This window comes from Gymnodraco acuticeps, unplaced genomic scaffold, assembly GCF_902827175.1.
Source record: "Gymnodraco acuticeps unplaced genomic scaffold, fGymAcu1.1, whole genome shotgun sequence".
NCBI classification, from domain to species: domain Eukaryota; kingdom Metazoa; phylum Chordata; class Actinopteri; order Perciformes; family Bathydraconidae; genus Gymnodraco; species Gymnodraco acuticeps.
Genome location: NW_022990923.1, coordinates 1,623 through 22,827, shown reverse-complemented (window position 1 = coordinate 22,827; position 21,205 = coordinate 1,623). Strand labels below are relative to the sequence as shown.

The 21,205-nt window shown below is 48.8% G+C and overlaps 1 protein-coding gene across 2 annotated transcripts in view; it reads left to right on the top strand.

Annotated features, from left to right (window-relative positions):
• The window catches only part of LOC117558070 (ecto-NOX disulfide-thiol exchanger 1-like), a gene marked incomplete at both ends in the record, with an annotated part of 35,661 nt that extends 19,307 nt beyond the window's left edge, over positions 1-16,354 (top strand). For both annotated transcript variants that reach the window (XM_034234036.1, XM_034234035.1), the window contains 3 exon segments: positions 15,337-15,454; positions 15,931-16,130; positions 16,256-16,354. In XM_034234036.1, the coding sequence (XP_034089927.1) occupies positions 15,337-15,454; positions 15,931-16,130; positions 16,256-16,354 (417 nt within the window).
• Between the last annotated feature and the right edge of the window lie 4,851 nt (positions 16,355-21,205).

Sequence of the window (21,205 nt, the reverse complement as noted above, 5' to 3'; positions counted from 1 at the left end):
TGTTAGAGGACACACAGTAGCTGCTCTGAGGTGGTGGGAGGTGATACAGCGTCCTCTGTTAGAGGACATACAGTAGCTGCTCTGAGGTGGTGGGAGGTGTTACAGCTGCCCCTGTTATAGGACACACAGTAGCTGCTCTGAGGTGGTGGGAGGTGTTACAGCGTCCTCTGTTAGAGGACACACAGTAGCTGGTGGGAGGTGTTACAGCGTCCTCTGTTAGAGGACACACAGTAGCTGCTCTGAGGTGGTGGGAGTTGTTACAGCTGCCTCTGTTAGAGGACATACAGCAGCTGCTCTGAGGTGATGGGAGGTGTTACAGCGTCCTCTGTTAGAGGACATACAGCAGCTGCTCTGAGGTGATGGGAGGTGTTACAGCGTCCTCTGTTAGAGGACACACAGGAGCTGCTCTGAGGTGATGGGAGGTGTTACAGGGTCCTCTGTTAGAGGACAAACAGTAGCTGCTCTGAGGTGGTGGGAGGTGTTACAGCGTCCTCTGTTAGAGGACACACAGTAGCTGCTCTGAGGTGATGGGAGGTGTTACAGCTGCCTCTGTTAGAGGACACACAGTAGCTGCTCTGAGGTGGTGGGAGGTGTTACAGCTGCCTCTGTTAGAGGACATACAGTAGCTGCTCTGAGGTGATGGGAGGTGTTACAGCTGCCTCTGTTAGAGGACATACAGTAGCTGCTCTGAGGTGGTGGGAGGTGTTACAGCAGCCTCTGTTAGAGGACACATGACAGCATGCTCTGATGTGATGGGAGGTGTTACAGCTGCCTCTGTCAGAGGACACACAGTAGCTGCTCTGAGGTGGTGGGAGGTGTTACAGCGTCCTCTGTTAGAGGACATACAGCAGCTGCTCTGAGGTGATGGGAGGTGTTACAGCTGCCTCTGTCAGAGGACATACAGTAGCTGCTCTGAGGTGGTGGGAGGTGTTACAGCGTCCTCTGTTAGAGGACATACAGTAGCTGCTCTGAGGTGGTGGGAGGTGTTACAGCGTCCTCTGTTAGAGGACATACAGGAGCTGCTCTGAGGTGATGGGAAGGGTTACAGCTGCCTCTGTTAGAGGACATACAGGAGCTGCTCTGAGGTGATGGGAGGTGTTACAGCTGCCTCTGTCAGAGGACATACAGTAGCTGCTCTGAGGTGGTGGGAGGGGTTACAGCTTCCTCTGTTAGAGGACATAGAGTAGCTGCTCTGAGGTGATGGGAGGGGTTACAGCTTCCTCTGTTAGAGGACATACAGGAGCTGCTCTGAGGTGATGGGAGGTGTTACAGCTGCCTCTGTTAGAGGACACATTACAGCATGCTCTGAGGTGATGGGAGGTGTTACAGCTGCCTCTGTTAGAGGACACACAGTAACTGCTCTGAGGTGATGGGAGGTGTTACAGCTGCCTCTGTCAGAGGACATACAGTAGCTGCTCTGAGGTGGTGGGAGGTGTTACAGCGTCCTCTGTTACAGGACACACAGTAGTTGCTCTGAGGTGGTGGGAGGTGTTACAGCGTCCTCTGTTAGAGGACACACAGTAGCTGCTCTGAGGTGATGGGAGGTGTTACAGCGTCCTCTGTTAGAGGAACTACAGGAGCTGCTCTGAGGTGATGGGAGGTGTTACAGCGTCCTCTGTTAGAGTAACTACAGGAGCTGCTCTGAGGTGGTGGGAGGTGTTACAGCTGCCTCTGTTAGAGGAACTACAGTAGCTGCTCTGAGGTGGTGGGAGGTGTTACAGCGTCCTCTGTTAGAGGACATACAGTAGCTGCTCTGAGGTGGTGGGAGGTGTTACAGCTGCCTCTGTTAGAGGACATACAGTAGCTGCTCTGAGGTGGTGGGAGGTGTTACAGCTGCCTCTGTTAGAGGACATACAGTAGCTGCTCTGAGGTGGAGGGAGGTGTTACAGCTGCCACTGTTAGAAGACATACAGTAGCTGCTCTGAGGTGGTGGGAGGTGTTAAAGCTGCCTCTGTTAGAGGACACATGACAGCATGCTCTGAGGTGGTGGGAGGTGTTACAGCTGCCTCTGTTAGAGGACATACAGTAGCTGCTCTGAGGTGGTGGGAGGTGTTACAGCTGCCTCTGTTAGAGGACATACAGTAGCTGCTCTGATGTGATGGGAGGTTTTACAGCTGCCTCTGTTAGAGGACATACAGTAGCTGCTCTGAGGTGGTGGGAGGTGTTACAGCGTCCTCTGTTAGAGGACATACAGCAGCTGCTCTGAGGTGGTGGGAGGGGTTACAGCTTCCTCTGTTAGAGGACATAGAGTAGCTGCTCTGAGGTGATGGGAGGGGTTACAGCTTCCTCTGTTAGAGGACATACAGGAGCTGCTCTGAGGTGATGGGAGGTGTTACAGCTGCCTCTGTTAGAGGACACATTACAGCATGCTCTGAGGTGATGGGAGGTGTTACAGCTGCCTCTGTTAGAGGACACACAGTAGCTGCTCTGAGGTGATGGGAGGTGTTACAGCTGCCTCTGTCAGAGGACATACAGTAGCTGCTCTGAGGTGGTGGGAGGTGTTACAGCGTCCTCTGTTACAGGACACACAGTAGCTGCTCTGAGGTGGTGGGAGGTGTTACAGCGTCCTCTGTTAGAGGACACACAGTAGCTGCTCTGAGGTGATGGGAGGTGTTACAGCGTCCTCTGTTAGAGGAACTACAGGAGCTGCTCTGAGGTGATGGGAGGTGTTACAGCGTCCTCTGTTAGAGGAACTACAGGAGCTGCTCTGAGGTGGTGGGAGGTGTTACAGCTGCCTCTGTTAGAGGAACTACAGTAGCTGCTCTGAGGTGGTGGGAGGTGTTACAGCTGCCTCTGTTAGAGGACATACAGTAGCTGCTCTGAGGTGGTGGGAGGTGTTACAGCTGCCTCTGTTAGAGGACATACAGTAGCTGCTCTGAGGTGGAGGGAGGTGTTACAGCTGCCACTGTTAGAGGACATACAGTAGCTGCTCTGAGGTGGTGGGAGGTGTTAAAGCTGCCTCTGTTAGAGGACACATGACAGCATGCTCTGAGGTGGTGGGAGGTGTTACAGCTGCCTCTGTTAGAGGACACATTACAGCATGCTCTGAGGTGGTGGGAGGTGTTACAGCTGCCTCTGTTAGAGGACATACAGTAGCTGCTCTGAGGTGGTGGGAGGTGTTACAGCTGCCTCTGTTAGAGGACATACAGTGGCTGCTCTGAGGTGGTGGGAGGTGTTACAGCGTCCTCTGTTAGAGGACATACAGCAGCTGCTCTGAGGTGGTGGGAGGTGTTACAGTGTCCTCTGTTAGAGGACATAGAGTAGCTGCTCTGAGGTGATGGGAGGTGTTACAGCGTCCTCTGTTAGAGGACACACAGTAGCTGCTCTGAGGTGGTGGGACGTGTTACAGCGTCCTCTGTTAGAGGACACACAGTAGCTGCTCTGAGGTGGTGGGAGGTGTTGCAGCTGCCTCTGTTAGAGGACACACAGTAGCTGCTCTGAGGTGGTGGGAGGTGTTACAGCGTCCTCTGTTAGAGGACATACAGCAGCTGCTCTGAGGTGATGGGAGGTGTTACAGCTGCCTCTGTCAGAGGACATACAGTAGCTGCTCTGAGGTGGTGGGAGGTGTTACAGCGTCCTCTGTTAGAGGACATACAGTAGCTGCTCTGAGGTGGTGGGAGGTGTTACAGCGTCCTCTGTTAGAGGACATACAGGAGCTGCTCTGAGGTGATGGGAGGGGTTACAGCTGCCTCTGTTAGAGGACATACAGGAGCTGCTCTGAGGTGATGGGAGGTGTTACAGCTGCCTCTGTCAGAGGACATACAGTAGCTGCTCTGAGGTGGTGGGAGGGGTTACAGCTTCCTCTGTTAGAGGACATCGAGTAGCTGCTCTGAGGTGATGGGAGGGGTTACAGCTTCCTCTGTTAGAGGACATATAGTAGCTGCTCTGAGGTGATGGGAGGGGTTACAGCTTCCTCTGTTAGAGGACATACAGGAGCTGCTCTGAGGTGATGGGAGGTGTTACAGCTGCCTCTGTTAGAGGACACATTACAGCATGCTCTGAGGTGATGGGAGGTGTTACAACTGCCTCTGTTAGAGGACACACAGTAGTTGCTCTGAGGTGATGGGAGGTGTTACAGCTGCCTCTGTCAGAGGACATACAGTAGCTGCTCTGAGGTGGTGGGAGGTGTTACAGCGTCCTCTGTTAGAGGACACACAGTAGCTGCTCTGAGGTGGTGGGAGGTGTTACAGCGTCCTCTGTTAGAGGACACACAGTAGCTGCTCTGAGGTGATGGGAGGTGTTACAGCGTCCTCTGTTAGAGGAACTACAGGAGCTGCTCTGAGGTGATGGGAGGTGTTACAGCGTCCTCTGTTAGAGTAACTACAGGAGCTGCTCTGAGGTGGTGGGAGGTGTTACAGCTGCCTCTGTTAGAGGAACTACAGTAGCTGCTCTGAGGTGGTGGGAGGTGTTACAGTTGCCTCTGTCAGAGGACATACAGTAGCTGCTCTGAGGTGGTGGGAGGGGTTACAGCTTCCTCTCTTAGAGGACACACAGTAGCTACTCTGAGGTGATGGGAGGGGTTACAGCTTCCTCTGTCAGAGGACATACAGTAGCTGCTCTGAGGTGATGGGAGGTGTTACAGCTGCCTCTGTCAGAGGACATACAGTAGCTGCTCTGAGGTGGTGGGAGGGGTTACAGCTTCCTCTGTTAGAGGACACACAGTAGCTGCTCTGAGGTGATGGGAGGGGTTACAGCTTCCTCTGTTAGAGGATACACAGTAGCTGCTCTGAGGTGGTGGGAGGTGTTACAGCGTCCTCTGTTAGAGGACACATTACAGCATGGTCTGAGGTGATGGGAGGTGTTACAGCTGCCTCTGTCAGAGGACATACAGTAGCTGCTCTGAGGTGATGGGAGGTGTTACAGCGTCCTCTGTTAGAGGACACACAGTAGCTGCTCTGATGTGGTGGGAGGTGTTACAGCGTCCTCTGTTAGAGGACACATGACAGCATGCTCTGAGGTGATGGGAGGTGTTACAGCTGCCTCTGTCAGAGGACATACAGTAGCTGCTCTGAGGTGATGGGAGGTTTTACAGCGTCCTCTGTTAGAGGACACACAGTAGCTGCTCTCATGTGGTGGGAGGGTGTTACAGCGTCCTCTGTTAGAGGACACATGACAGCATGCTCTGAGGTGATGGGAGGTGTTACAGCTGCCTCTGTTAGAGGACACACAGTAGCTGCTCTGAGGTGGTGGGAGGTGTTACAGCGTCCTCTGTTAGAGGACATACAGCAGCTGCTCTGAGGTGATGGGAGGTGTTAGAGCTGCCTCTGTCAGAGGACATACAGTAGCTGCTCTGAGGTGGTGGGAGGTGTTACAGCGTCCTCTGTTAGAGGACATACAGTAGCTGCTCTGAGGTGGTGGGAGGTGTTACAGCGTCCTCTGTTAGAGGACATACAGGAGCTGCTCTGAGGTGATGGGAGGGGTTACAGCTGCCTCTGTTAGAGGACATACAGGAGCTGCTCTGAGGTGATTGGAGGTGTTACAGCTGCCTCTGTCAGAGGACATACAGTAGCTGCTCTGAGGTGGTGGGAGGGGTTACAGCTTCCTCTGTTAGAGGACATCGAGTAGCTGCTCTGAGGTGATGGGAGGGGTTACAGCTTCCTCTGTTAGAGGACATAGAGTAGCTGCTCTGAGGTGATGGGAGGGGTTACAGCTTCCTCTGTTAGAGGACATACAGGAGCTGCTCTGAGGTGATGGGAGGTGTTACAGCTGCCTCTGTTAGAGGACACATTACAGCATGCTCTGAGGTGATGGGAGGTGTTACAGCTGCCTCTGTTAGAGGACACACAGTAGTTGCTCTGAGGTGATGGGAGGTGTTACAGCTGCCTCTGTCAGAGGACATACAGTAGCTGCTCTGAGGTGGTGGGAGGTGTTACAGCGTCCTCTGTTAGAGGACACACAGTAGCTGCTCTGAGGTGGTGGGAGGTGTTACAGCGTCCTCTGTTAGAGGACACACAGTAGCTGCTCTGAGGTGATGGGAGGTGTTACAGCGTCCTCTGTTAGAGGAACTACAGGAGCTGCTCTGAGGTGATGGGAGGTGTTACAGCGTCCTCTGTTAGAGTAACTACAGGAGCTGCTCTGAGGTGGTGGGAGGTGTTACAGCTGCCTCTGTTAGAGGAACTACAGTAGCTGCTCTGAGGTGGTGGGAGGTGTTACAGCTGCCTCTGTCAGAGGACATACAGTAGCTGCTCTGAGGTGGTGGGAGGGGTTACAGCTTCCTCTCTTAGAGGACACACAGTAGCTGCTCTGAGGTGATGGGAGGTGTTACAGCTGCCTCTGTTAGAGGACACACAGTAGCTGCTCTGAGGTGGTGGGAGGTGTTACAGCGTCCTCTGTTAGAGGACACATTACAGCATGCTCTGAGGTGATGGGAGGTGTTACAGCTGCCTCTGTTAGAGGACACACAGTAGTTGCTCTGAGGTGATGGGAGGTGTTACAGCTGCCTCTGTCAGAGGACATACAATAGCTGCTCTGAGGTGGTGGGAGGTGTTACAGCGTCCTCTGTTAGAGGACACACAGTAGCTGCTCTGAGGTGGTGGGAGGTGTTACAGCGTCCTCTGTTAGAGGACACACAGTAGCTGCTCTGAGGTGATGGGAGGTGTTACAGCGTCCTCTGTTAGAGGAACTACAGGAGCTGCTCTGAGGTGATGGGAGGTGTTACAGCGTCCTCTGTTAGAGTAACTACAGGAGCTGCTCTGAGGTGGTGGGAGGTGTTACAGCTGCCTCTGTTAGAGGAACTACAGTAGCTGCTCTGAGGTGGTGGGAGGTGTTACAGCTGCCTCTGTCAGAGGACATATAGTAGCTGCTCTGAGGTGGTGGGAGGGGTTACAGCTTCCTCTCTTAGAGGACACACAGTAGCTGCTCTGAGGTGATGGGAGGGGTTACAGCTTCCTCTGTCAGAGGACATACAGTAGCTGCTCTGAGGTGATGGGAGGTGTTACAGCTGCCTCTGTCAGAGGACATACAGTAGCTGCTCTGAGGTGGTGGGAGGGGTTACAGCTTCCTCTGTTAGAGGACACACAGTAGCTGCTCTGAGGTGATGGGAGGGGTTACAGCTTCCTCTGTTAGAGGATACACAGTAGCTGCTCTGAGGTGGTGGGAGGTGTTACAGCGTCCTCTGTTAGAGGACACATTACAGCATGGTCTGAGGTGATGGGAGGTGTTACAGCTGCCTCTGTCAGAGGACATACAGTAGCTGCTCTGAGGTGATGGGAGGTGTTACAGCGTCCTCTGTTAGAGGACACACAGTAGCTGCTCTGATGTGGTGGGAGGTGTTACAGCGTCCTCTGTTAGAGGACACATGACAGCATGCTCTGAGGTGATGGGAGGTGTTACAGCTGCCTCTGTCAGAGGACATACAGTAGCTGCTCTGAGGTGATGGGAGGTTTTACAGCGTCCTCTGTTAGAGGACACACAGTAGCTGCTCTCATGTGGTGGGAGGTGTTACAGCGTCCTCTGTTAGAGGACACATGACAGCATGCTCTGAGGTGATGGGAGGTGTTACAGCTGCCTCTGTTAGAGGACACACAGTAGCTGCTCTGAGGTGGTGGGAGGTGTTACAGCGTCCTCTGTTAGAGGACATACAGCAGCTGCTCTGAGGTGATGGGAGGTGTTACAGCTGCCTCTGTCAGAGGACATACAGTAGCTGCTCTGAGGTGGTGGGAGGTGTTACAGCGTCCTCTGTTAGAGGACATACAGTAGCTGCTCTGAGGTGGTGGGAGGTGTTACAGCGTCCTCTGTTAGAGGACATACAGGAGCTGCTCTGAGGTGATGGGAGGGGTTACAGCTGCCTCTGTTAGAGGACATACAGGAGCTGCTCTGAGGTGATTGGAGGTGTTACAGCTGCCTCTGTCAGAGGACATACAGTAGCTGCTCTGAGGTGGTGGGAGGGGTTACAGCTTCCTCTGTTAGAGGACATCGAGTAGCTGCTCTGAGGTGATGGGAGGGGTTACAGCTTCCTCTGTTAGAGGACATACAGGAGCTGCTCTGAGGTGATGGGAGGTGTTACAGCTGCCTCTGTTAGAGGACACATTACAGCATGCTCTGAGGTGATGGGAGGTGTTACAGCTGCCTCTGTTAGAGGACACACAGTAGTTGCTCTGAGGTGATGGGAGGTGTTACAGCTGCCTCTGTCAGAGGACATACAGTAGCTGCTCTGAGGTGGTGGGAGGGGTTACAGCTTCCTCTCTTAGAGGACACACAGTAGATGCTCTGAGGTGATGGGAGGTGTTACAGCTGCCTCTGTTAGAGGACACACAGTAGCTGCTCTGAGGTGGTGGGAGGTGTTACAGCGTCCTCTGTTAGAGGACACATTACAGCATGCTCTGAGGTGATGGGAGGTGTTACAGCTGCCTCTGTTAGAGGACACACAGTAGTTGCTCTGAGGTGATGGGAGGTGTTACAGCTGCCTCTGTCAGAGGACATACAGTAGCTGCTCTGAGGTGGTGGGAGGTGTTACAGCGTCCTCTGTTAGAGGACACACAGTAGCTGCTCTGAGGTGGTGGGAGGTGTTACAGCGTCCTCTGTTAGAGGACACACAGTAGCTGCTCTGAGGTGATGGGAGGTGTTACAGCGTCCTCTGTTAGAGGAACTACAGGAGCTACTCTGAGGTGATGGGAGGTGTTACAGCGTCCTCTGTTAGAGTAACTACAGGAGCTGCTCTGAGGTGGTGGGAGGTGTTACAGCTGCCTCTGTTAGAGGAACTACAGTAGCTGCTCTGAGGTGGTGGGAGGTGTTACAGCTGCCTCTGTCAGAGGACATACAGTAGCTGCTCTGAGGTGGTGGGAGGGGTTACAGCTTCCTCTCTTAGAGGACACACAGTAGCTGCTCTGAGGTGATGGGAGGGGTTACAGCTTCCTCTGTCAGAGGACATACAGTAGCTGCTCTGAGGTGATGGGAGGTGTTACAGCTGCCTCTGTCAGAGGACATACAGTAGCTGCTCTGAGGTGGTGGGAGGGGTTACAGCTTCCTCTGTTAGAGGACACACAGTAGCTGCTCTGAGGTGATGGGAGGGGTTACAGCTTCCTCTGTTAGAGGACACACAGTAGCTGCTCTGAGGTGGTGGGAGGTGTTACAGCGTCCTCTGTTAGAGGACACATTACAGCATGGTCTGAGGTGATGGGAGGTGTTACAGCTGCCTCTGTCAGAGGACATACAGTAGCTGCTCTGAGGTGATGGGAGGTGTTACAGCGTCCTCTGTTAGAGGACACACAGTAGCTGCTCTGATGTGGTGGGAGGTGTTACAGCGTCCTCTGTTAGAGGACACATGACAGCATGCTCTGAGGTGATGGGAGGTGTTACAGCTGCCTCTGTCAGAGGACATACAGTAGCTGCTCTGAGGTGATGGGAGGTTTTACAGCGTCCTCTGTTAGAGGACACACAGTAGCTGCTCTGATGTGGTGGGAGGTGTTACAGCGTCCTCTGTTAGAGGACACATGACAGCATGCTCTGAGGTGATGGGAGGTGTTACAGCTGCCTCTGTTAGAGGACATACAGTAGCTGCTCTGAGGTGATGGGAGGTGTTACAGCTGCCTCTGTTAGAGGACACACAGTAGCTGCTCTGAGGTGATGGGAGGTGTTACAGCTGCCTCTGTTAGAGGACATACAGTAGCTGCTCTGAGGTGATGGGAGGTGTTACAGCTGCCTCTGTCAGAGGACATACAGTAGCTGCTCTGAGGTGATGGGAGGTGTTACAGCTGCCTCTGTCAGAGGACATACAGTAGCTGCTCTGAGGTGATGGGAGGTGTTACAGCTGCCTCTGTCAGAGGACATACAGGAGCTCCTCTGATGTGGTGGGAGGTGTTACAGCGTCCTCTGATAGAGGACACACAGTAGCTGCTCTGAGGTGATGGGAGGTGTTACAGCGTCCTCTGTTAGAGGACATACAGGAGCTCCTCTGAGGTGATGGGAGGGGTTACAGCGTCCTCTGTTAGAGGACATACAGTAGCTGCTCTGAGGTGATGGGAGGTGTTACAGCGTCCTCTGTTAGAGGCAACCTGATCTCACCAGAATGCGTGACTCCACCACGACTCCTTAACACCGCATTACGTGGTAGAGTCACGCATTATGCTACGTTTACGTGTCGGCATCACGCAAAAAACCCCAATGTAAAGTGAATGAGGCTCTTTTGTCGTGGTGCACACACGCATTTCTACAACGTCCCGCAGTGAGTTTTTATTCTATAAAACGTTTTAAAAATCTACTATATAGCTTGTAGTAACTCACGGGAGACTTCTTTTATTTTATTTGTATTCATAATAATTTTTATTTTTCGTCAGAATGTAAAAATTATATTAGTTACGAATTTTTGTTTTCAAAAAACAGTGTGTGTAATACAACTGTGATTTTTATTAAATTAGTTAGTTTTTAAGGAAGGCCAGAGCTTCAGCTGTGTCCATAGATTGTTCCGTTTAGTTAACGTTATTTAAAAGATAATGATCATGTCCCCTTTATTGTATTACGAGCGTCCATTCCCATTGGATAACGGAGAATTTTACACCCGGAAGTAAGTATTCTCCTTACTGTCGATTGATTTTACAGTGATATCTGAACTACTCATCAACTCAAAAACACCAAATTATCCTTGTTAATTACACAACATTGATTGGTTTAAAATGTGTACAATGCTTTTGTATTTTTCCCCTTCGATTCGGAGAAATTAATATTTTTTCGGAGTTTTTGGATGGCAGAAGACACTACACTACCCAGAATCCTCAGCTATCGTTTGGGACTACACCATGTGCTTAGCTTGACAAACCCCGTGATCAGTCCTCAAGCTCTGTGATTGGATGTTAGAGTGGCAGTGCGCGAATTTTACACGGAGCGTCAAAAAGCACCTTGAAATGGAATGAAACCCATCGACGGCACACTATTCAAAACAGGAATCGAACGTGTCCTATCCCCCCCCACCCCCCCCCCCCCCCACCCCCTCTTAGGTCGCAGGCTCCTCCAATAGTGCAACACAATAAAACAGATACACAGAAGAAATAGTGCAATAAGAGTCTATATACAAGTTATTGGAATCTTTTTGATTCCAATCACTTGTTAGTTATTATTAGTTAAAGTTATTTAACCAGATAGAAGCATTGAGATACAATCTCATTTTCAATGCTGACCTGGCCAAGAAGGCAGCAACGTTACACATAACACATAACACACACATATAAAAGAGAACATAACTAAGAAAACAAAAGACAAAAAAGCAGTCACTACATTGTGAATATGATATATTAGATACATAATTTCTCTGTAGCAGCCAGATGAATGTTATGGATGTTGTTTCAAATATCAGGTGTTTAATAGTCTTATGGCCTGTGGGATGAAGCTGTCCCTGAGTCTGGTGGTTTTAGTCCGGATGCTGCGGTACCGCCTGCCAGACGGCAGCAGACAGAACAGTTTGTGGCTGGGGTGATGGGGGTCTTTTATAATCCTGAGGGCTTTCTTTAAGGTTAACGTGGTGTTTTTACTGCACTACATTTATTTTAGTTACTTTACAGATTTGGATTAATGATGTGAAATATAAACAACCCTTAAATCAGACTTTAGTTACACCTGAGTAAAATTCAGTGAAGGTGATTGTCAAGTGCCAACAATCAGGAGAGATATTTGATTGAGAAGACTAAATATTTATCTGAAGATCCGTATAAAGCATATGCATTACTCGTTATTCTCTAATCGTTAATTAAAGACTGTATATAATTGATATTTTGCACATCCCTTTCAAGATTTTCAAAGGTTTATTGACATATCACAACTACGGTGTAGTTATGCAATGAATGCAAAACTTGGGTCACAGCAGGTTCCTCAACAGTGCATTACAAGACATCTATCAATATGTGTGTACCTCCATAAACTGTCATATTCTGCACATGTATTATTCTATCTACATACATCTTATAAGAGTATAATAAATATGTATAATATCGGTTAAAATAAGTGCTTCAACATAGTTAACATTGCAGGAAAGTTGATTGTCAAGTTCCAAAACAAACCATGCAATATATTAGACGTTAAGTACTTTGTCAGGCTTAATATGTATCTGTAGATAGATACCCCCAAAGCTTTTTTCTTATTTAAAAGAAGACCTTAGCCTAAAGTATTCTTTAATGTTTAAATAAAGCCTTATTAGTTTGTCTGTTTTGCACATCCTCCTATCAGGCACTAAACTGTTTTATTGTAGATATCACTTACAGTATCTTCTTGATATTATCTATTCTATATTTATATCATTGACCTTCTACTTTCCCGCTATTTTGTATATACTCTTAATATTTAAATGTTTTCATCAAATATAACACATTCAAAAGTGCTTTACAAAAATGAAAGACATTAAGAAAAAGACATTTTAAACAGTCATTAAAAAGCAACATAATCTACCTGCATTGCAATTACTCCAAACGTGTAATAACGTGCTTTAACCAGTAGGTGGTTTGGGTTAAAAAGCTGTCAAGTTTACAGTGTTAACAAAATAAAATATACTGCTGTTTCTGGTTTAGTTTACGACGGATATATTTTGTTATTGTTTTGATATTTGTAACAAAAGCGATGGAAAAACCCCACAGCAACACAGAAAATATGGTTTTAACAGTCTGACCCAGCGGTCTAGTAGTTAATAAAAAACAATAATCTCAAAACAGATTATTACTACTAACTTTATTGTGCAATTAAAACAGAACGGTAAAAGAATAGTTTCCGGTCTATTGTGATGCCCGATCTCTGTAGATAAATAAAGAACTACGACAGATGTGTAATATTTAATGCAGCCAAACCATTTATTACAATGCATTAATGTGATGACTTTCAAAGAGTAAAGCAAGCACTGCTGAATAAAGTATGATTTTATCTTTTACGAAACGTGTTTTTTTCATATGGAATGCAGTTGGAGGTCAACCAATCACAGAGCTTGAGGACTGATCACGGGGTTTGTCAAGCTAAGCACATGGTGTAGTCCCAAACGATAGCTGAGGATTCTGGGTAGTGTAGTGTCTTCTGCCATCCAAAAACTCCGGAAAAAATATTAATTTCTCCCAATCGAACGGCAAAAATACAAAAGCATTGTACACAATTTAAACCAATCAATGTTGTGTAATTAACAAAGATAATCTGGTGTTTTTGAGTTGATGAGTAGTTCAGATATCACTGTAAAATCAATCGACAGTAGGAGAATACTTACTTCCGGGTGTAAAATTCTCCGTTATCCAATGGGAATGGACGCTCGTAATACAATAAAGGGGACATGATCATTATCTTTTAAATAACGTTAACTAAAGGGAACAATCTATTTGACATAGCTGAAGCTCTGGCCTTCCTTAAAAACTAACTAATTTAATAAAAATCACAGTTGTATTACACACACTGTTTTTTGAGAACAACAATTCGTAACTAATGTAATTTTTACATTCTGACGAAAAATAAAAATGATTATGAATACAAATAAAATAAAAAAGCCTCCCGTGAGTTACTACAAGCTATAAAGTAGATTTTAAAAATGTTTTATAGAATAAAAGCCCACTGCGGGACGTTGTAGAAATGCGTGTGTGCACCACGACAAAGGAGCCTCATTCACTTTACATTGGGGTTTTTTGCGTGGTGCCGACACGTAAATGGAGCAGAATGCGTGACTCCACCACGCAATGCGGTGTTAAGGAGTCGTGGTGGAGTCACGCATTCTGGTGAGATCAGGTTGGTTAGAGGACATACAGTAGCTGCTCTGAGGTGATGGGAGGGGTTACAGCGTCCTCTGTTAGAGGACATACAGTAGCTGCTCTGAGGTGATGGGAGGTGTTACAGCTTCCTCTGTTAGAGGACATACAGTAGCTGCTCTGAGGTGATGGGAGGGGTTACAGCATCCTCTGTTAGAGGACATACAGTAGCTGCTCTGAGGTGATGGGAGGTGTTACAGCTGCCTCTGTTAGAGGACACATGACAGCATGCTCTGAGGTGATGGGAGGTGTTACAGCTGCCTCTGTTAGAGGACATACAGCAGCTGCTCTGAGGTGATGGGAGGTGTTACAGCTGCCTCTGTTAGAGGACATACAGTAGTTGCTCTGAGGTGGTGGGAGGGGTTACAGCTGCCTCTGTTAGAGGACACATGACAGCATGCTCTGATGTGGTGGGAGGTGTTACAGCTGCCTCTGTTAGAGGACACATTACAGCATGCTCTGAGGTGGTGGGAGGTGTTACAGCTGCCTCTGTTAGAGGACACATTACAGCATGCTCTGAGGTGGTGGGAGGTGTTACAGCTGCCTCTGTTAGAGGACATACAGTAGCTGCTCTGAGGTGGTGGGAGGTGTTACAGCTGCCTCTGTTAGAGGACATACAGTAGCTGCTCTGAGGTGGTGGGAGGTGTTACAGCTGCCTCTGTTAGAGGACATACAGTAGCTGCTCTGAGGTGGTGGGAGGTGTTACAGCTGCCTCTGTTAGAGGACACACAGTAGCTGCTCTGAGGTGGTGGGAGGTGTTACAGCTGCCTCTGTTAGAGGACACACAGTAGCTGCTCTGAGGTGGTGGGAGGTGTTACAGCTGCCTCTGTTAGAGGACATACAGTAGCTGCTCTGAGGTGATGGGAGGTGTTACAGCGTCCTCTGTCAGAGGACATACAGCAGCTGCTCTGAGGTGATGGGAGGTGTTACAGCTGCCTCTGTTAGAGGACATAGAGTAGCTGCTCTGAGGTGATGGGAGGTGTTACAGCTGCCTCTGTTAGATGACATAGAGTAGCTGCTCTGAGGTGGTGGGAGGTGTTACAGCGTCCTCTGTTAGAGGACACACAGCAGCTGCTCTGAGGTGATGGGAGGTGTTACAGCGTCCTCTGTTAGAGACTGCAGGAGGACACATGGCAGTAACATCTGTAACTCTGTGGAGTGCTGTAGATGCTCTGCTACGAGAAGAACCAGAACATATGAGACTGCAGAGGTCACGAGGACACTTTAGAATAACTCTCACTGACAGAAGACAAACGTGGAGGTTCAAAAAAGTCAGAATTTGGGAAAGTATTAAGAATTATTGGGGAAAAAATCTGTATTTTGAGATTTTGAAAAAAGAATCAGAATTTGAGGATTTAAAAAAGCCTAATTGGAAGAATCAACACGGAGATGTGGGAGAACCATCGGACCGCACGCTTCAGGAGAAACACTGTCTGGGTTCTGAAGGCCTTCCCGCTGACGAAGAATCCAACGCTTTTTAACAGCAAAAGTTCCTCCAAAGAGACAAGGGGAAAGTAAAGGCAGGAAGAGAGGACGTTCATGTAGAGACAGGAGGACGGTTTGAGACGCTGTGTCTGCTGGAAGAAAGCATGAAGAGGTCTCAGTGTTTATATATTAATATATAACTGTCTGGGTGCAGGAGCTGAGGAGCGCTCACAGCGAGGAGATCACGGGCATCCGGAGGGAGGAGGAGATGGAGATGTCTGAGGACGACTCGGAGGAGAGTCCCTGCAAGAGGCTGCGCAGCGACCTCAACGGTATCATGTGATCACTTTAATGTTTCTATACGAGGCCTCAGAGAGATGTGTCTCCTCTCTGAGCAGGAACATGTGTTTGTGTCTCGCCTCTCTCTTCCTACATCTCTGGGGATTTCAACCCATTCCTTAAAATGTCTTTGCATCATTCTGCTGTATGAAAGAGAAGGGAGTAATATAAATATATAAATATGTCACACCAGGAAAATAGTGAATAATTGGTTTAAAAATATATATATTGTTATATTTTACATTTGTTTACCTTTATGTGTTAATATATGAAGTTGTTTCAATCTACAGTACTGATATCCTTCAGCAGTCCACAGCGTAAATCTCATGTTTGTAAAACCATTAACTTTGTGAAAGGACATCTCGTCTCTCCGTTGCATCTTGTTTTGGCGACACACAGATGCTACTGTAGTTTATCATAGGTCCCCATATTGCTTTAAAACAAGAATAACATCCCCTCCCTCCTGCAGGAGTGTGTGACCCCCCCTCGATGAAGGAGGAGAACGACTCCTTGCGGTGGCAGCTTGACGCCTACAGGAACGAGGTGGAGCTGCTGAGGAACGAACACACGCTTGCACACACACACACGCCTGCACACACACACCCTCACACACACAGCGCTGAGGCTCAGATCCAGCTGCTGCAGCAGAACATGCTCTCCATGCAGCAGGTACGCCCTCTCGTCCTGCTGTGGCTTTGAAATGACTCTGTCACGTTTAGTCCTGAACCCAGAGGGCAAAACGCTGTTGGGATAAAGTCATTATTTAGTGAGAGATCTAAACGTTGTTCTTGCAGCAACTGCTGGTCCTTCAGGAGAAGCTGTCGAGCAAAGAGGCCGAGCTGCAGGAGGCGAGAGAGGAGAGGAGAGAGGAGAGGAGCAGCCTGCAGGGGGAGGTGAGGACCCTTTGATCTTACATTTATATTACATTACATTACATCACATTTAGCTGACGCTTTTATCCAAAGCGACTTACAATAAGTGCGTTCGACCAACAAAATAAAACCTTGAAGAAAACAGAATCATAAAGTACATCAGGTTTCATAGAGCCAAACATTTCAAGTGCTACTCAACTGGCTTTAGGTAAGCCAGTCCTTTATTAGTATATAAGTGCTTTGTTAATAGTTCTATCGCTCGAAGTGGAGTCGAAAGAGATGAGTTTTCAGTCTGGAAGGTGTGTAAGCTATCTGCTGTCCTGATGTCAATGGGGAGCTCATTCCACCATCTTGGAGCCAGGATAGCAAACCCACGTGTTTCTGCTGATGGGAACTTGGGTCCCCCTCGCAGCGAGGGTGCAGCGAGTCATTTGGTTGATGCAGAGCTGAGTGCACGTGCTGGGGTGTACGGTTTAACCATGTCCTGGATGTAGGAAGGGCCAGATCCATTCGCAGCATGGTAAGCAAGTACCAGTGTCTTGAAGTGGATTCTAGCAGTTACCGGAAGCCAGTGAAGGGAGCGGAGGAGCGGCGTGGTGTGGGAGAATTTAGGAAAGTTGAAGACCAGACGAGCCGCTGCATTCTGGATGAGCTGCAGAGGTCGGATGGCACATGCAGGTAGACCAGCCAGGAGGGAGTTGCAGTAGTCTAGGCGTGAGGTGACGAGAGCCTGGACCAGAACCTGAGTCGCTTTCTGTGTCAGCTGGGGACGTATCCTCCTGATGTTGTAAAGCGTGTATCTGCAGCAGCGGGTTGTAGCAGCGATGTTTGCAGTGAAGGACAGGTTGTTATCTAGGGTCACACCCAGATTCCTTGCAGTCTGAGTCGGGGAAACAACTGAGGTGCCGATGTTGATTGTTAGGTCAAGAGTGGGACAATCTTTTCCCGGGAGGAAGAGCAGCTCAGTCTTGTCAAGGTTGAGCTTGAGGTGATGAGCAGACATCCACTGAGAGATGTCAGCTAGACAAGCAGAGATGCGTGCGACGACCTGGGTCTCTGAGCGGGGGAAGGACAGAATTAATTGGGTGTCGTCAGCGTAGCAGTGGTAAGAAAAACCATGCGGGCTAATGACTGATCCGAGCGAGTTTGTGTACAGAGAGAAGAGGAGGGGACCAAGAACAGAGCCCTGAGGGACCCCTGTAGTTAATTGACAAGGGTCGGACTCAGACCCTCTCCAAGTCACCCTGTAGGTACGGTCTTTCAGGTATGAGGTGAGGAGGGAAAGTGCAGAGCCTGAAACTCCAAGTTTTTGGAGAGTGCGAAGGAGGATCTGATGATTCACCGTGTCGAATGCAGCAGACAGGTCCAACAGGATGATGACAGAGGAGAGGGATGCAGTTTTGGCAGTGTGCAGTTCCTCCGTGACAGCAATGAGAGCAGTTTCTGTGGAGTGACCTGCCTTGAAACCAGACTGGTGCGGATCCAGAAGGTTGTTCTGATGGAGATAACAGGAGAGTTGTTTAAAGACAGCGCGTTCAAGTGATTTAGACAGGAACGGGAGGAGAGAGACAGGCCTGTAGTTTATAACATCAGACGGGTTGAGAGTGGGTTTCTTTAGGAGAGGGTTTACTCTTGCCTCCTTGAGACTGTTTGGAAAGTGACCAGAAGTTAGAGAAGTGTTGATGAAATGGGAGAGAAACGGTAGAATATCAGGAGCGATAGTCTGAAGGAGGTTTGAAGGGATAGGGTCCAGAGGACAGGTGGTAGGGCGGGCAGAGGTAATGAGGGTAAGAACCTCACTTGGAGAGAGAGGGGAAAAGGAGGTAAGTGTGTTGGTGGAAGGAGGGTCTGGTGACCCAGCGGTGAGTAGAGGTGAGTCAGAAAAAGAAGAGCGAATATCATCAACCTTTTTTTCAAAGTGGGTAACGAAGTCGCTTGACAGAAGGGGGGAGGGGCTTTGGGGGGGGTCCATGAGGGAGGAGGGGGGAGGGGCTTTGGGGGGGTTCAAGAGGGAGTAGGGGGGAGGGGCTTTGGGGGGGTCCAGGAGGGAGGAGGGGGGAGGGGCTTTGGAGGGTCCAGGAGGGAGGAGAAGATGGAAAATAGTTTGTTGGGATTGGAATAGGAAGATTGGATCTTATCTTGAAAGAAAGTGCTTTTTGCCTGAGAGATCGAAGCAGAGAAAGAGGAGAGGAGAGCCTGATAGGTTAGGAGGTCGTCACGGTGTTTGGATTTCCACCATTTCCGCTCTGCTGCCCTAAGGACAGTTCTATTAGCACGCAGTGCATCATTTAGCCAGGGAGCAGGAGGGGACTGACGAGCCTGCCGAGATGTGAGAGGACAGAGCGAGTCCAGAGAGGATGAGAGAGTAGAGAGGAGAGTTTCTGCAGCAGAGTTTGGAGGCAGGAGTTGGAATGAGTCAGAGGAAGGGAGGGCTGATGAGGCAAAGGTAGAGGGGGAGAGGGAGCGAAGGTTACGGCGGACAAGTGCAGGATGAGAAGAGATTAGTTTGTTATGTTTGGAAAGGGGTAGAGAGAATGAAATGAAGAAGTGATCGGATGTGTGGAGCGGGTTTACAGAGAGGTTAGAAGTAGCGCAGTTTCTTGAGAATATGAGATCAAGGACATTGCCAGCTTTATGAGTCGGTGGGGACGGAGACAGTGAGAAAGCAAAGGCGGTTAACAGAGATGTTAGTTCGTCTATCTTCCCCGTCTGGAGGTTGAAGTCTCCGAGAAGTACAGCGGGAGGGCCAGTTTCAGGGATGAGTGAGAGGAGATGATCTAATTCCTCCAAGAAGTCCCCCAAGGCGCCTGGTGGACGGTAGAGAACAACAATGGTTAACTGTATAGGATGGGTTACTGTGACGGCATGGAATTCAAAGGTGGAAGGAGTGAAGTTAGGAAGCTTGAAGAGGGAAAAGCTCCATTTGGGAGAGAGCAGGAGACCAGTGCCACCTCCTCTGCCAGTGGGTCTGGGTGTATGGGAGAAGGAATATGCTGTGGAGAGAGCTGCTGGGGTGGATGTGTTGGATGGAGTAATCCAGGTCTCAGTGAGAGCAAGGAAATCCAGAGACTGCAGGGAGGCGTAGCCAGAGATGAAGTCAGCCTTAGGAACAGCTGACTGGCAGTTCCACAGGCCACCTGAAACTAGATGTTGGATCTCAGTGGAGCACGTGGGATAGATGAGAGCAGGCCGGTTATATCGATTCGGAGATACACAGGGCCAGTGATAATTGAGAGAAGACACATGAACAGGAATAGAGAAAATACACATGATTATAGCCTGAGGGGCTAAACAACCAAATAAAATAAAACACCAGCGATACTTAGCTCAATCAGAGTAGGATTTGCCTCCTCTTTGCCTCCCTCGTGACTCCCGCAGGACTCCAATGTCTTTGCCAGTCTTACTCCCGCAGGACTCTAATGTCTTTGTCAGTCTTCGTCTGTCTGACGCTCCAGGAAAGTGCTACCTAAAATGGACACCTGATTGCTGAGTTCTCACAGCTGTGGGGCCACGCCCCTTTAATTAGTTAACTCTCTGCAGCTGGTGGCCCTCAAAAGGAAATCTAGACTGGCTTCCTCCTGAGTTGTTATTGTCTTTTAAGTCAATTACATTAAACCCTAAGTTATAAAGTTCTGAGTTTAACCCTTAATACAGTTACACCTACTCAATAAAGCTCTTAGTATTCTACAAATGTTTAAATCAAAGTTAACCCTAGCAGTCAGTTAGTTCACTTTTAAGGTTTCAGTCAAATGACTTTTCCCAAGTTTCTGCCTGACAGATACTGTAGTGGTTTTGAGATTTAAAATCACAATTCCAGTCAGATCAACTACAGAGCATTGATACAGAGTACACACACTGAAACAGAGAAGTCTAAAGACACAATGTTACTCACACAATTCTAGAAGTCACCAGTTGCTTTCCTGTCAAAATCGAGCTGCACACTGTTACGGCACGTTAGGACCCGCAACACAGATTTCTAACACCAAGCCGATTAAGTTTGAAAAGATATGTTTTATTTAACATTTTAATTCAAACTAACTTAAATGTTAGAAGTCTGGAGGAGCCACACTTTATTTATTAGTTTAGCCATTTGCCAAACTAAGGCCACGTTGCCACACGGAGACGAAACCAATTTCGAACCGAAGTCCATTTCAAAAAATTCTCCCGTCCACACGGAAACGTGTCCATCCAAATGAGAGCGCTCGACCCGCTGGAGACGCTGTAGTACATATGTCTGGCCTGTAAGTGGCGCTGTACTTCTGCCACAAAATACACCAAAAGCAGCGAAGAAGACCCCCGAACATGGTTGCCATGGTTGCCTGGTTGCCCTTCTGGTTATTCTCCGCGGTGGATTTAGCAACATGTAGTTCATGTAGTTCTCCAGGTCCACTTGTTGCTGATGGTTGTGGTCGAGGAGCTGTAGATGTTGCACTAACATCTGTATCATGGTCGGTCGCGTCTGGAGCACGAACGCAGCCCTGTGATCCGCCATTGTTGTTGTTGTTGTTGTTGGCGAAACGCATCAGCACTGACGCGGGGTGAGCAGGAGAGGTGGGGAGAGGCGGGGCTATGGCGTCATCTATTCAGGAAATGATGGTGTAGGCCAGTGGTCCCCAAACTAAGGCCCGCGGGCCGGGTACGGCCCGCGGGCCGGGTACGGCCCGCCTCAACATTTGGCCCGGCCCCCTGAACAATACCAGAGACGCATTATGATTTTTTAAATTTATTTAACGCAAATCCTAGACTAGCCCCTGTCAAAATGTTGTGACCTTTTCTATCGAAATCAGTCGCATTGACCCGAAGACACCTTTTGAGTTGTATACACTGTTGGAAAGAGGAGATTCCTAGCTTTCTAATGATATCAGGATTGTT